A 17,561-nucleotide genomic window follows, 5' to 3' on the forward strand; every position below is an offset into this window, starting at 1 on the left:
TATATGTATAATTTTAAAGTACCATAGTAAGGCAGCTAAAGAAAAACAAAAAGAAAAATCACTTACTTGATATTATCAAGACAGCCTGACTCAGGTTTCAGTATGGCAGTATGATGAAACATTTTATATAAAGCAATCCCAAGGAAGATTACATTAAGCTGGAATATAAAAGGTAATGTTACGGAGGATAACTGGAGTAGGAAAAAAAAATAAGTCCACTCTCAATAAGAGATGCGTTCGTTGTTCTGGGAAACTAGCTCTCACTACACCTTTAAAGAGATTGGGTCATAGATGATTGCCTAGGATTTTAGTAAAGGCAAGAAGCCAGTTTGGGGAATTGGGATACTACTGACTTACACAATACTGCTATGCTTAATACACACAAATACAAAATCAGCAGCAGTTAGAATGATGCTGCAGAAATTTTAAAACAACTCAAACCCCTTAACCAGTGTATTTTCTTTAAAGAAAAACAATAATTATTCTAGGTGTGTTACTATTTCTACACACTGAACGTAGTCCCAAACTTACTGTTTAGGGATATATTTTCAAATATTATATTACAAAAACACAAATACTAAAATCAATATGTTTTTGAACTAGCTGGCATTATAACTGAAAACCAAACCATTGCTATCAAATCGATTCTGATTCATAGCGACCCTATAGGACAGAGTAGAACTGCCCTATAGGGTTGGTTTCCAAGGAGCGGCTGGTGGATTCAAACCGCCAACTTTTTGGTTACCAGCTGAGCTCTTAACCACTGCACCACCAGGGCTCCACAAAAATGCTGGTTAAATTCTGATGTTACCACAAACTAAGATTAAAGAAGTGGGAACTCCCCATGATATTATTATATCACTGCGACCAGAGAAAGCATGTGATTTGAAACAAAACAAAACGGTACAGTATAAATTCCGTATATCATATACATGTAAACTGTATATAAAAAACACATATTGAATTGCCCTTTGCCATCTTATTCATTTATATATCCCATATTTTGAGATTGGTGGGGACTAGGAAAGTCCAATTATAAACTCCACTGTAGTTCTCCGGATAATATAGGTCCACAATCCTTTATCAACCATTCCCAACCCCTAAAAGTCAGAAAAGTGAAAAGCTTTAAAACACACATTCGGTGGCCAAAACAACCTAACCTGAACTGAACCTATTGGTGGGAAAATCATATTTGAACTGACATAAGGCTCTTCATGGTTTTATTCTACTTCCTCTTATTATTCCTAGGTTTCTGTGCTGATATACTGGTACATTTGTGTTCAGCACACTGACTAGTCTCTAGTGAAAGCATTAGTTGATGTATTTGATATTGGATAACTGCCTATTTATTCCCCACTAGGGGCATCACACATAGTGTGCAGTATATGTACCATATTATATTTCTAAAATACGAAAAACTTCTAAATTCCAAGATACATCTGGCCCTAAGGATTTCAGATAAAGGATTTTAGAGCTATATTTAATTTTAAATATTTTTAAAAAATGGATAACAATTTTGCATTTTAAAATTCTATGTATAAACTATAAGACAAGACAATTTTATCTAAATTAGGAGAAGTAATTCATACTTGAAATCAAGATATGATGAATCTAAAAATAAAAATGGAAGCATGAGTCCATGTTTGCGTTATTTGGTTGTGCCTGTCTTAAGTAAAGACTTTTTAAATATTAAAGTTTCTGAGATTTATGTAAAAAGAGACAAAACTGGAAGGAACATTAAGGTGTTTCCCTACCTTTCCAGTTTCTGATTCCATTCCTATTTCAAGTAAGAATGAGTAAGGAAGGAAAATACTGTTATCAAAGCTAGTCCTCACTTTTCAAATGTCGACAAACCAAATAGATTGTTAGATTAGACTCCTGAATTGCCACAGCATTGCATAAACTCTTGAAAATGCATGTTTTCTTCTCCCAACGGTTTTGACCAACTATGGACTATAATGAATGTCTAATTGCTTGAGTTCTGTAGGGTCAAATAAGTACATGCTTTCCCCAAATTAATCTATGTAAATTAAAGATATACTGTACAGGGACAGTGAAAAGTTTTATTTCTTGACCTGGGAAACACATAGTTAATTAGGAGTTCTTACCATAATTATCAAGGTCGCTGGTCCTATAAAACTCCAAATGAAATAGGTGTCAAGTCGGAGCCAACATCTGCAATGAAACACAAGGGAGAGAAGGCATTCAAGGACTGGGTATGGAATATACATCAAGAGTGAGCGAGTGACAGAGAAGAATGTGAGCTGCAAAGCATTCCACTGGGAGACAGGAAATATTACATTGCTTGTTCATTTAAATGCTGAATTATGTGCCCAATTTCTGACAGCACTATTGATGGAGTAAGATAATTACTTCTGGAGGAAACAGGGGAAAAATGGCACTGGGCCTATTTGCTAAAGCCTTTTGTGTCTGTCATAGAAACCTTAAAAGAAAAGGAAAAAAAAGAAAAAGCCAAAAGCCATACGTGTAGCCATTAAATCAAGTAGCTTTAAGCTAGCCTTTTCTCTCCAATTATGGTGCTACATAACCTGTCTATCAGCTGTCAGGTAAAGTGACATTTTCCTGTCAAGAAGATCTGAGGAAATTCAGTACAAAGAAGAAATAAATTTGGTATCAGAAAATTGAAGTTAAATTAGGTTGGGCAGCCAAACTTTGAGAGTTCCCAAGTCTTAAAAAGTGCATTGTTACTGCTAGTGTTTCTGTGGTTGCAAATGATCCTTACCATCCCATGAAGTTGATTCATGACCCAAAAGTAAATTATTAATCACTTAATTTCAGCTACATTTAATACTCCCCCAATTCTTAAAGCCTCTGGGAAATTACATTTTCATTCTTTAGTGTGACAGGAAGACAAAATGGAAGTGACTGGTTATGAGAAAGATTAATGTAAATTTTGAACAAGTTACATTTGATGTTAAAAATAATATCTTGAATTATTTGCCATTTTGAGGCTTAATTAAAAAAGAAAACATCTACAGTGGTAAATAGTCAAGAATGGTTTGTTAGATGATCTAAACATGCAAGTACTAAGTACTTAAATATTTATGGGATTATAAAAATATTAAATAAATCTAAGCAATGATGGAATACCAGAAAATTTATTAAGAAAGGAATTTATAAATGTCCATTAACATAAGGGAGTAGATACAGAAAATGTTTTCTATCCATAATGCAAAATATTATAAAACAGCTAAAAGGGAGGAAGTAGATCTATATTTGTCAATAGAAATGATCACAAAAACAAATGAGTGATTAGAAAAAAAGGTGAAGAATCAATGCTATAAACCACACACTTAAAACAATACTCTAGATTATTGATAAATACTTATATGTGTACATTTTTTTAATGCAAAGGAAAAAAAAAATCACCAAACTCATATTAGTGGTTGACTCTTACATGAGACTAAAAAAGACTAGAAGTGGACTAAAGGGGCTTTAACGTACGTTTTATTTTAATAATTACTGAAAGCAAATATGCCAAAATTCTGACAGTTGTAACTTTTGAGTGATGGAGGCAGTAATGTTTATTATGATATTTTTCCTTTTCTGTAAGTTTTAAATTTCTTTTCAAAAGGTTAAAAACTAGGTTTTTGAGCCAAAAAAATAACCAAATTCCCTAAAGCAAATCAATTTCAAAACCACAAAATCTGTCCACCTTTTATTAAGCTAAATCTAGGTCAACTAATTTTAACAGAATTCTAACAGACTCTTTAGTAATATACTGAATATCAGTTCACACTTTTTACATATGTAAGATTTCTCTTTATTCAAAATAAACATAATAATCCTTTTTGGGGGGGAAAAAGTCAACACCAAAGCAATCCGTACTTAAGTTGTTAGCCATTCGTTTGTTTGAATAACAGTTATCTTTTTTTATTGTTGTTGCTCAAAAAATGTTGGTCATGGAAAAAAGGAATGTGGCACTATCTGTAAGCAGAACAAATGACAGAACTCAAGGTTGAAATACGCGCACTGTCTTCATTCTTACCATAGGTTAGTTTGTTACCACCACCACCAGACCTGAGGAAGAGACATTTTTATGGGTCTCTCTGGTTTCTCAACAAAGACCCTATTTTCCATCAGGTTAAAAAAAAAAAAAAAGACAAAGCATGGATATTTTCCCAGGCTAGAACACACATATTTGTAGTCCAAGAATATTGCTGAACTAATAGCAACATGATACAATACTAATAATAACATTTAATAATATAGCCCCAGTTATTTTGTAGATCAAACAAGTTTTTGAGAGCTAATCTGTGAACTAAAACACGTTTTCAGCTATTTCTTTTTATAGGGAAATGTGCTTCAGGAAAACTTCTGGAAAATGTTATTTTGTAGAGTAAGGACTTCTTACACAAAGTACTTACATTCATGGAGATTTTTGTGGACGAAGTAGGAAATTATAAAATTTTAAATCATCTCACCAAATGTTTTGTTAAAATAATGTCATTTAGGATTATCAAGCTTTACTTTTTTGAAAATGGTCTCAGCTTAGCAAATGCTTTATTTGGAAATAAACGTGCAAAATTTGCTTTGGCGTAGTGATCTCCTCTAAATGAGGAAGTAAAATTACTTTAGAATGTATTATTTGTTTTCTTTAAGAAAATTCTTCAATATCTATTTGGAACAATAGATTCAAATTCCTTGCAGTACTGAGCAGTGAAAGAGGTGTTATGAAACACTTAAAATGTACTGAGTAAATCATCTCTCCATGAGGCTGCCTGGCTTTAGTGTCTTCTGGAAGGCAGTATGGCAAATATCCCTTTTCTAATTTGATTGCCATATGGCCACACCTGCTGTTGTTTTTGACCACCTGCTGGATTTCTCAATGCTTTCCATATTTCCTCTCTCTCATTAACTACCTTAAAACATTTGCATGATTCCTGCCCTGAGTTCACTGTGCCAATATTGAAATAATTCACCCTGGATTCAAGTTGAAGGAGAGCATTTTGAGGTGTGTGTACACACATGCCTGGGTCTATATATTTCACCTCATAGTATTCTATAAATCTAGGCTATTCAATGTCACTTGGATACAATGCAAAGCCAGTTGTTAAGGGGAGACCAGTCCAAATTAGTGAGACAAATGTTAGAGAAATAACTTATCATGCTAAGCACAATAAAGTCCAGCCTGTAAATGGGCAAACAGACCTGTGATTGAAGACTAAGATTCATGTGAAAATTGCCTTAATCCACCAAACAACATATAATTTGTGAAGTAAATAATTTTGGTAAGCCATTCTAATTTTATTTTTAAGATATGCTAATTTTTCCTTTTTATGAAGTTCAGTGATATGTATTATAATCTATAAATCATGGTTATAGCAGTGCTGTAACAAAGGACATGACTCAGAGTTGAAACAAGCAAGCAAATTCTGACTACTGAAAATACTTTTAATATCAGATATATATTCTAGAATTTAAAGGAGCATTGTCATATACCATAACACTGACTTCAGTCTTTTTTTTTTTTAATCTAATATAAAGATCTAATTGAAATTATCTTTTTGTGGCATATGTTTAATTACAAAGACAGCACATGTTATATATATGATGAAGTCTTATTAAATTAATATGAGTTTTTAATTTCAGTACTCTAAAGAACTGGTTCTAAACCACAAGAATAAATAATCTTCCCTTCCAGAATAATATATTTAGTTACAAAAAACACCATTAAAAGTTAAATGATAAACATGTTGATATCTGGATCATTTTCCCATAAAAATGTCACTTACCAATCCAACAAGTACCACCATCATATTTACTCAGAAAAGAGAAAAATAAAATAATATGCCAGAACCCAAACTTGTAAAGTTCATTCTCTTCTGCTAAACTACTCCTCATTATTTTATTAGCATCAGTCATTTAAAAAGGCATTACTCTATATTTAGAAAAATGGTAAGCCAATTATCCAACATATATAAATGTCACTTAAAATGTATGCTGTAAAATGCTCTTAGATACCAGTAACATTACTAGAGTATACGTCCTTATTCAAAGTTAGCATATTTAATGTAGTATCATTAATATGCTTTGTCACATTCTTTTTTGATGCTTGTTTAATTCACTCATATTAGTTCTTACTATTAACCAAACTTTTTTGAAGTAATATAAATCAAGAATGGTGTTTGCTCCATTTCTGCAGGAAGTTAAATCACATACTAGACTATCCTTGATGAGTATTAACTGTAACAAGTAAGCAATCTTTGGCTACCACTGGAGCATGAAATTTGCAAGGCTGAATTATATGATGTCATTTATGAGAGTTTGTACATTATATAATCTCCATTTCTCTGTAACATATGTACAGCAATCTATATTTTACCTACATACATCTGGCAAGACTGAGGAAGTAAAGAAGGAATAAAGGAAGGAAAAGATAAATGAGGCAAGAAAGATGGAAGAGAAAGGGAAAAGGCAGAGATACCTAATTTATCATCATAAAATTAGTTCTAAGCTTATTGCATAATACATCTGTTAAGAATTGTTTTATGCCTTTGCCATCACATTACACTCAATACTTTATTATTCTCAAACATGCATCTAATCTTGAAATATCCTGTGAGCAATTGTATGAATGGGAAAAAAAGGTTGGCTGAGTGATGCAGAAGGGAGGTGTGACTAGTAATAATCACAAACAGCATTTTGTGGCCTGCTACAGTCTTGGATCTTAAAATTAAAAACTAGCTCTAATACGTCAGATACATATTGTTTGTCTCAAAGTTCACAATATCATGCTTTTTTTTTTTAAAGGGTTTTATTATGTCTCCAGCAAAATACATCCTATATTTTTATGATGGAGCACAAAGGTTAGAATAGCACTGTCCATTATGATTTACCACTATTAAATATTGGGGTAATTCCCATGACCTCATCTTGTTCAAGTTACTAGGAAGTGAAAGTATAAGAACTGTAATAATTACTCTTATAAATGAATGCTTTCTGATATAATTACTTTATAGTTGAAAACAATATTGCTATAAGATAAGGGAAAATTAGTTTGGGTCTTCCTAAATATGAGGTCATCTACTGATAAATTAGTGAAAATTTTAGTATTTTTATACAGCTTTATTGTAATATAATTTATATACCGTAAAATTTACCTAGTTTACAATTCAATGGTTTTTCATATATTTAAAAGTCATATAAACGTCACCATAATCTAATTTTAGAATATTTTCATTACACCTAAAAGAAACACTGTACCCATCAGCAGACAATAATCATTTCCTTTTCTCCCACCTGTTGCTTCCCCCCTCCTTTTCCCAGGCCTAGCCAACCTCTATACTTTCTCTCTAAAGATTTGTCTATTCTGGGCATTTCATATAAATGGAATAATTTCATATAAATGGAATCATGCAATACATAGTCTTTTGTTACAGGCTTCTTTTACTTAACATGTTTTTGAGGTGTGTCCATGTTTAGCATGTATTAAAAACAAACAAAAAACCCAGTTGCTGTTAAGTTGATTTCAACTCATAGCGACCATATAGGACACAATAGAACTGCCCCATAGGGTTTCCAAGGAGTAGCTGGTGCGTTTTAACTGCTGACCTTTCAGTTTGCAGCCCAGCTCTTAACCACCGCATAGCATGTATTAGTACTTCATTAATTTTTATTGCCAAATAATATTCCATTGTATAGATGTACCATTTTATTTATCTATTCATCAGTGGATGGACATTTGAGTTGTTTCCACTTATTAGCTACTATAAATAATGCTGCTATGAACACTGATGTACAAATTTTTATGTGGACATATGTTTTCATTTCTCTTGAGCAAATACCTAGGCGTGGAATTGTTGGGTCATACAGTAGCCCTATGTTTAACATTGTAAAGATCTAGCAAACTGTTATCCAAAGTGGTTCCAGCAATATATGAGGGTTCCAATTACTCCACATCCTAACCAACACTTGTTATTGTTTGTCTTTTTGATTGTACCCATCCTAGTGGGTGAGGTCATGATATTTTATAAGGTCATCTCTAGATGAGTAAAGGGAAAATGGTGGTTCAGTGGTAGAATTCTTGCTTTCTATGCAGGAGACCTGGGTTCAGTTCCCAGGCAAAGTACCTCATGTGTAGCCACCACCTGTCTGTCAGTGGAGGCTCGTGTGTTGCTATGAAGCTGAACAGGTTTCAGCAGAACTTCCAGACTAAGACAGACTAGGAGGAAAGGCTTGGTGATCTACTTCCAAAAATCAAGTAATGAAAACCCTATGGATCACAACAATCTGATCCACAACTGATCCTGAGGATGGCACAGGACTGGACAGAATTTTGTTCTGTTGTGCATGGGTCACCACGATTTGGGAGCTGACGCAACAGCAGCTAGCAACAACTAGATTTGTAATGATAGCTGTGGAAGTTATCATCCTTCTTTGGCTCCAATCAAGAAATCTAATCCAACATTCAGCTTGAAGTCAATATTTCATTGCATTTTGGAACAACAGGACAACAGTCCTAATGTTCTCTAACATGGTTCTGGTTTAGCTAACTCCTTACTAGGAAAATTTATGCTCGAACCAGAATTATTATTTAGGATGACATTTTATACATAATCATAGGTTTCTTTGATGATTAAAGAATGACACAATAAGTACTCAGTCTCTACACACAAAATTCTTGGTCTTTATGAGATAACATATGCACTCCCCAGACATATATTGAGTGATTACTTTGATATGTAAATGGAAAATAATTCTTCATTATCTGCAGTATTTCTCACTAGCCAAGCTATAGTGAATTACACCTAGTAATAATATATCCGGTAAGGTAAATATTTCCTGTCAATGAAATATTATAAATATGCTTCTAGATAAGATAGGAGTCTCTAGGTGGCACAAGTGGTTAAGTGCTTGGCTACTAACTGAAAGTTTGGCTGTTTGAGTCCACTCTCAGGCATCTTGGAAGAAAGTCCTGGTGATCTATTTCCAAAAGATCACGGCCACTGAAAACCTTATGGAGCACAGTTCTACTCTGAAACACATGAGGTCACCATGAGTCAGAATTGACTCAACAGTAACAGGTTATATGTAAGGCAATTAGAGAAATACTCCAAATGAAAATACAATTTTCTATGAGTGGGCTGAAGTGCTTAGAAATTATGGACACATGTTAAAAAATCTGTGCATATAATCTTCAGATACTATCAATTCCAATGTTCCTTGCTTAGACTCTTTCTTAAATAATACTGTAATATTTTTAAAAATAAATAATCACTTTTTCTACTCAAATTATTATACTTGGTTAGATAATGAAGTAAAAAGAAAGAAATTTAGGAGTTTAGGTAACAGAGGAAAAACTATCCCATTTAGAGCTGCTCTTAAGCTAGTGATCCAGGGAGATGAATGTAAGACTTACTGGATGATCTATAACAATTTTCAGATCATAAAGCTTGATTTCAATTATTCTTAAGAACGTGACTATTCTTTTAGTACTCAAGGATGTTATGAGAGATTATAAATGTTCATGACCTAATCCACATGTTTCAGAAATCTCTTATCAGTTTTCTAGTCCAGATTTTAATTCTTAGGCTAGTCTCTGGGCTTTCTCTCTCTCCGAAGCCCCCTCTCCTCCTGTAACCCACTTCCAATCCACTCAATATGGTAACCACTGCTTTTTCTGTTATACACTTGAGATTGTGAGGAAAGTACTATAAACTGTAAAAGTGATTACTTTCTTTAAATAAAAATGAATTGTTCAAATAGTTTGCCTTTTTTGATAATATTGAGATAATGAAAGTTTAAATGAACTGATTTGTTTTAGGTCATAAAATCAAAGTATTTATCACTAAGTTTCCAAATCAGTCCTGTTGGAATTATTGTTAAGTCAGTGCCAGCCTTTGCTATAATTAAGCTTCTGACTATATCATACAGGATGGCTTTACTGAATGTCCGCATGAATAATAATATAAAAGATACCAAGGGAGGATACAAAAACAAAGATAAAATGGAAATAAATGTCCATTGTTAACAGGGCAATTTAGACCCGTGGTCCATTAGCAGAGGGTTATTTTTTAAACAAATGACTTTATTGGTCTCTTGAACTGATTTTTTATATGTCTGATTATTGTGATCTAATGTTAGTCTAAGTACATTCCTGAGAATAATGTCAGTACAGATAAAAGTTTTGTTAAACAAAAATCATAAAATAATAAGATTCTATTACAGGCATTGTAAATTGATGGCAAACTAAGCAACTTCTCAAAATCAAATTATGTATGCTTTGTGTGTGAGTATGTATTTTGTATATAAAAATCAATTCAACATCCCTAATAACATTTCATAGAAAAATACATCATAATCCATCAGCCAGATTAAATATGATAGTTACCTCTATCTATATCAAAATAACATTTATTTAACCTATAAAAAAATTTTAAGTCTAATTTTATCTCCTAATATTGATATGATTCTCTAGTTTCTAGAAATATAAACTGTTATTATTATTAAAGGCTTTAGAAATAAAATCTCAATGTCAGTATAATAAAATATATTTAAGTACATTAAGAAGAGAGAAGAGGGAGAAATAAATATTATTTGGATCATTATAATATATATTCAATAGCTTTATTCTAGATGTACTCTAAGTGAGTAAGACTGAGAAGTACAAACTTAATAATCATGAGGTTCCAAAAATAAGTAAAATAGACTTTCAAATCATATAAATTCACTATATTGAGCTTGGAGCCCTGGTGATGCAGTGGTTAAGAGCTCAGGCTGCTAACCAAAGGGTTGGCGGTTTGAATCCACGAGCTGCTCCTTGGAAACCCTATGGGGCAGTTTTACTCTGTCCTATAGGGTTACTGTGAGTTGGAATTGACTCAACAGCAACGGGTTAAATGGGTTATATTGAACTTAATAAGAATTTACAGGAAATAGCTTATATTTCTTTGAATTGTGACTAATTCTATTTTATTTTAGACGTAGATTACATATATTTGTATAAATATCAATGTAGCACATAAGAAGGTAACACTAGCAAAACAACCACAAGAGAAAAACAATTTTAGATAGAGTTACATGAAAAAAAGAATCATGTGGTGAGCAGAGTGGGGAATGCCATTTGAAATAAAAGCAATAAAAAAACTAGCAGAAACTCGTACACAAAGACAGACTTGATAATGAAGAACAAGATACATAATTCTATATGCAGAAATCCTATGAGTACTGTAAAAATTCATTGGCTTATATTTTTCTTAGAGAACGTATCTTGATTAAAGCTCTGGTGGAAACACAATCCATTCATTTCGGCTCCTCAAGTAAACACAAATTACTGAATAATGTTTCTCGCTTCAACACTTGCTTCTTCAATGGTCAACATAGTACTGTATTGAGGTTGAGTTGGATGAATTCCCAAAGGGAAGAAGTTAAAAATTTTTCCATGTATTCTCAAGGCCTCTCTGGGGACAATTTATTTAAAACATACAAATGAGACACAGAAGTGCTCTATGCCTGTCTGTGATTGAATTTAATGGAAGTTTCTCCATTCTTTCCTCTCTTTCTTTCATCTCCCCTCTCTTTTTCCAAAATCTGTTTACCTTCTGTTCATGTTGGGAATAATCATAATTGCATAACAAAACTATTATTAAGGCTTGTTTTAAATCTGTGCCTGGGAAATAAATCAGCCTCTCTTCTCACACAGCAATAATGTCAGAAAATGAGAGCTTCCAGACATGGTGCAGGAAATTAAAGCAATGATGGCCAAAGCTTTAATTTAACAAAGTCACAAGAGACTACATATTATTGATTCTAAGGAAAGATAGATTTCTATTACCTACAAAATGGCATCTGTTTCAAAATAAATGACTAAAACACAAAGCAAACAACTTGAATCAATTTAGTAACAAGAAAATTTGCAAATACCTAAAGAGAAAAAAAAAATCAACAAAGGACAAAAACAAAAGTAAATTAGGAACTTCAAGAGAGCAAAACTGAACTACTTAAGAACAATATTTGAAGTAGTTTAAAGTCGTAAGTAATAACTATATCATTCAACTTAATATCTTAGGGGAAAATGCATTAATCAAAGTGTAAAATCCTATGACTTATGGAAAGTGACTGCTAATGGGTACAGGTTTCATTTTGAGGTGACGAAAACGTTCTGAAATTACATAGTGCTGATGGTTGCATAACACTGTGAATATACTAAAAACCATGGAATTGTATGTACATTTTAAAAGACTGAGCTTAATCACATGTGAATTTTATCAATAAAGCTGTCATTAAAAAAAAAAAAAAAAAATCCCTACTCTTAACATATCCTAAGAGACAACCCCAGATAATAGTTTTTACAAGTTCTTTTCCACTGTTGTCATCAGGATCCACAGGATAAATTCAGATTTCACCAAAAATCACAAAGGTAGCTTAAAAAATGATATACCCTCCCTTGGTACTCAAGGAAAAAAAAAGAAGTCAACAAAAATTAGATGGTCTTCCTTTAATTGTACTGTTGCTGTACTATTGATGCTATTTTAACTATGCTCCCAATAATTCTGGAGTCCTCTTCTTCTTCCCTCCTTATCAATCTTCACCTCTGGGAGCAGGCTTCTTTATTGCCAGTATGTTCAGGCTGCTGAGTGCTGGTGGAAAGTCATGAAACTTGGCTTATTAACTTCTATACAAATTGATGTTATCTAACCTCATCTGAGACTTCACTGCTGCTTAGAAATCTTTTCATTAATGTCTAATTGGCTCCTTAACACATTTTCCATAGGCCTCATTTCAAAGCTTTTCAAATCTCCTGTCTTCTCAAAGTGGCCTCACCTATTTACTCAGAAGAAGTCAGCATCTCTGGAAAAGTTCCTCTACTGCAAAATTTACTTTATCTGATCTTTCCTTCATTTTACCATTTCAAGAAAATTCTAGTTGAACTGAACCAAATCTGGCTTGGTTTATTACATCTCTGTCACCATCTAGGTCTGTAACTATTGGCAAGACAATTAATTTGACTGAATTTTTAAGTTTTCTTATCAATAAAATCACTGCCTTGGACTTGGTGAATTCAAAGGCTATTGTCAGCATTAAATCTAGGGATCCCCCCTCTGTTCCACAAATCTTATGTCTTTTTACCTCCCGTAGGACCTTCCCCTTTTATTTAGCCTATATATTTTGAATAAAAATGAGGAATACAGTATTTTCTTTCTATTAATATCTTCCCATCAACTTCATTTTTTTCAACTTAGCATGCTTAAGACTTCATCCTTTTACAACTTTCCTTCGTTACTGTTACTACGTGAGTTAATATCTTCACTATATTTCCATCAGATGTCTTAAAAGTGTAGGTAATACTTGAAGACTCTATTTTCTTGGCACCCTGGCGGCACAGTAGTTAAGAGCTATGGTTAGCTATGGCTGCTAACCAAAAGGTCAGCAGTTGAAATCCACCCGTTGCTCATTGGAAATTCTATGGGGGAGTTCTACTCTGTCCTGTAGGGTTGCTATGAATCAGAATCAACAGCAACGGGCTTTTTCAGGCTTCAAACCTTCCAATTTGGCTTCTGCTTCTAGAACTTTATCAAATAGCTGTTGGAAAGGTCAAAGACATTTCTTCAGCGTTTATCCTGCTTGAATTATCTTTGACATAAAACACCACCGGTTACCAGCTCCTTCTTGAAACTTTCTTCTCATTCTCCTTAGCCCTGAATGTCCTGGTTTTCTTTCTGAGCTCTGCTCACCTCTTCTCTTATATTCCTTCCTTAGTCTATCTCTTAGTGTGGATATTCATGAGAGATCTATCCTTGTCTTCTTCCCAATCTTTTTCTAATGAATCATTCACTCATTCTCAGTGTCCCAACTGTTATATTTATGCATATTATAAAAATATTTTTCACTTGACTCCTTTACAATATGCTGGACATCTCTACATGTATGTCTCACCAATTTCTAAAGTTGCATTGAAAATACAATTAATCACTATACTCTCATACCTACATAGAAAAAAAGGAAAAAAAAAAACAAAAAACCCACAAGCTATCCCTACTCCTATGACATGTCAGGACAAAGAAAAGTCAACAATGCCAGGGGCTTCACCAGTTCCTTCATTTATTATTGTGTTGTGAGGTTAAATAATGACCTTAGCTCTCAAGAATATCCAAAGCTTTTTTTCAACTGGATTTAAAAAGAGAAAAAAGAAAACAAGTAACTCACACTTTATCTGTTCCATAACTCCTGTAGTCTACTGCAGCTGACACAGCTACAATAAGTGCAGGCATCCCATAGCCAACCAGATAAAAGTATTTCCTGCGTGAATGTTCACTCTCAAAAACCTCCACCAGCATGATATAGAGCTGCACTCCCTCCAGGAACATCCACGTGAAAGCAGCCAAGAAGAAGAAATGTAAGAGGGCAGCAAAAACCGCACAGGCAATCTAGAGAAAGCACCAAATGATTCATTCAATTATCTGTACCAAATAAAATATTTGTCAACTACCATAAACTTAAAATAAATATTCATTAAGATTACAGTAATAAAATAGGTTTGCAAAATAATTGTCTAAAGTTCTTAAAATACAGGTATTAAAAACTGAATTAAATAAGAACTTTTAAAACTGCACTTAACATTTTATTACTTATGGTTTATGGATGACAAAATAGCATTACAATAAGGAAAAATTATCATATTTAGGAAAAAATCCTAAGGGCCTATTGATAATTATTACTGAGATTAGTCTAAATATTTTTAATACATGGCAGAGAATTTTATTATTTCATTGTAAATGAAAGAAAAACAATAAAAACAAGGGAAATAAAACCTCTTAAAATTAAACAGTATAATAAATTACATTATTTTATGATGAGATTATTAATTAAATATTATTAATTACTTGCTTTTTTCCACCCTTGCCTTATTTCAGAAAGGACTTCAAGTGGCATCAAGACGATCATGATATGCATGTGTAAAAACAGATGTGGTTAAAGTACAGGGTTCCTTAAGTGAATTCTTTCTCTGATATTTTTGCTATTGTACTTAATGTTAGTCTAGACAACTTTGGTCAAAAAAAGGAAGCCAGCTTTTAATTTGGTGTGTTTTGTAATGTACTACAAGTTTCAGTTGACCATATATTAATTAATTTCTTATTCTTATGTCAGTTCCTGAAATTCTCATTCCTTTAGATTTCTTCACCATTTACAGGAAGCAGGAACTAAAATCTATACTTCCTACTAGAAAAGGTCAACAAACTATAGCAATTATCAGATTAGTATGGATTCATTGATCAAACTGATCCTTAAGAAATGAGACAAAGGGCAGGTCAATTTCATTGAGTTAGACAGACGACAAGGCGGAGGAGGAAGTCAACATCTGAGGGACTGAGAGAAACTCTTTGAGAACACCTTAACTAGCAGTAGGAGTAGAAACAAGTTTGGCTGAGCTGTACTCAAAAGTTTTTCATATCAATCATTGTTCTTTTATGTTTCTTGTCAGAAATTAGTTATGCAACATTTGATGAACTTTACCACACCATATGTAACATAGGAAACAAACAAACAAAAGAATATGATTTCTAAATGAAAAGAAATCACTCAGCATTCGATTGCAGGTTAACAAGAGAATAAAATGGTATCTTCTTAGAAAATAACACAATTTTCCATTTCTTGCATTTCAGAGTTAGAACTTCAACTATTAATTTTTGTTATCAGAAGGCTTTACTTTTTCAGAGAAAAAAATGTTTACATTGATTGCTTATTCATATGTATGCATTTATGGGAAAAGCTGTCACATTTGTATGTGATAACCAATTAAAAGTATAATCACCATAATTGCACCCTTTACAGCCATTAATCATGAATGTGTAATCACAAACATGAATCCAACTACATTTTTATTGTAAAGTACTGTATACACATGGACATATACTAGGGAATAGCATTAAGTGAATGAATTATTTGTTATGCCCACAAGTCTTCTAAAAAGTGAAAGTTTTCATTTTCAGTTTTAGTCATGAGAGCAAACTTGCACCATGGAGATGAATCTTAAGTAAACATAATAAAGGGACTCACAAAAACTATAAGTGGGCATAAAACCTGTGTAATATATTAGATATTGCCACTTATTTATAGTATCTGTTCAGTGTTTCTAAATAGAAACTCTAGGAACAGAGCAGTAGGCTAGTGCTGTTCCTTTTTTTTTTCTTTTCTTTTCTTTCTGTTTCTTCCTTTCCTCCTATCTTCCTTCCTTCTTTCTTTACTTGACATGACTAAACGTGGGTAGCAGTAAAGCATGGAGTTGGCACTCAAAGATGTGAACAGAACTCAAGCAAATATAAAGTATCAAAATTTGGGAAGAGATGACACATTCTGAAAATGACCAGCAGTTTATACTATTTTCTGAAATATCTCAATTAGAAAACATTTCTTTTAGACAAACAGTTTTTAATGTAATATTCAGTGTTTTTTTTCTCAAAGGTATAAACCTCAAAAATATAACTATTACTTCTGTTATAACAGATATTCCTCCATTCCCCAAATGATTTTATTAAACTTTCCTCAATATTTGGTCTGTGATTAAAAAAGAAAGAAAGGAAGAAAAAAAAGAAAAAATGGCAGTTCTTTAGAAAGACAAGTTTATAATACAGAATTTCTGAATACATACTTCATCCAAAATATTCATTAGTTCTTTATGATAATGGGATAAGAAAGATGACAAACTGAATAATATCTGAAAATTAGGATCTATTTCAGACAACTGGAAGAGTATTGCAATACTGGAAAGTTGAAAGTAGAGAAATCTTTGACTAATATCAAAGTAAGTTTCTTACTGGTTGGTCAGTTCTGTTGATCCCTATCAGGAAAAGGAGCTCTGCTACGAAGAGGCTGATGCAGAGGTTCTTGTGTATGGTGTTACGGTCACTCTGGAGCCCACGGAAAAAGCAAAACGTGAAGATGCATATCAGCAGACAAACAAGGGACAGCAAAATTCCAACCCACGTGATCACATCCAGAAGAAGATCATGGACCGCATCACTGTGCTGGAAACACAACAGAAAAGCTGTAAGTTGCCAATTATGCAAAATAATTTATAAAGTATTATAAGGGCCTAAATAATGCATGGTTTTAATAATATACTAAATACCCTCCATACCCACAATGAATAAAATAACTTAAAAATTATTTAAACCAAAATAGCATTTTCTATTTCATAGACAAAGCATTTTATGTTTTCTCTGGGGTGTAAATCAGTTTGATACTCAGGGATGTCAACAGTGTTTGAACCTTTCTTAGCTACTTACATTTTCAAGATATAAAAAGTTGAAGTAGATTAACTTAATTCTGGCCAAAGATTTTAAACAAGAACTTTTGGTTTCTTTTCTAAACCGTATCACTTCTTTGGACTAATTTTCAGACAACTCATGCTAGGGAATGCTACTCTATTTTAAAAGTTAAGGTATGCTCTTAAGGAAACTGCATCTCAACTGAGATTACTTTGAATCACCTAGGGATTTATATAAAAAATATAATTCTGCTGTCCTATAGATACTTTATCAGAATTTCCAAGCATATATTTTAATAAACATCCCTAGTTAATTCTATCAATCACAAAT

The 17,561-nt window shown here is 32.8% G+C and overlaps 1 protein-coding gene across 1 annotated transcript in view; it reads right to left on the bottom strand.

Moving 5' to 3' along the window:
• Window positions 1-17,561, bottom strand: part of ADGRL3 (adhesion G protein-coupled receptor L3) — a 553,170-nt gene that overhangs the window by 76,833 nt on the left and 458,776 nt on the right. The window contains exons 15-18 of the mRNA XM_023724827.1: window positions 16,779-16,988; window positions 14,170-14,390; window positions 2,109-2,175; window positions 67-158 (exon numbers count right to left, since the gene is read on the bottom strand). Coding sequence (XP_023580595.1) covers window positions 67-158; window positions 2,109-2,175; window positions 14,170-14,390; window positions 16,779-16,988 — 590 coding nt within the window. The remainder of the gene's footprint in view (window positions 1-66; window positions 159-2,108; window positions 2,176-14,169; window positions 14,391-16,778; window positions 16,989-17,561) is intronic.

Source organism: Trichechus manatus, unplaced genomic scaffold (genome assembly GCF_000243295.1).
Source record: "Trichechus manatus latirostris isolate Lorelei unplaced genomic scaffold, TriManLat1.0 scaffold00263, whole genome shotgun sequence".
Taxonomy (NCBI): domain Eukaryota; kingdom Metazoa; phylum Chordata; class Mammalia; order Sirenia; family Trichechidae; genus Trichechus; species Trichechus manatus.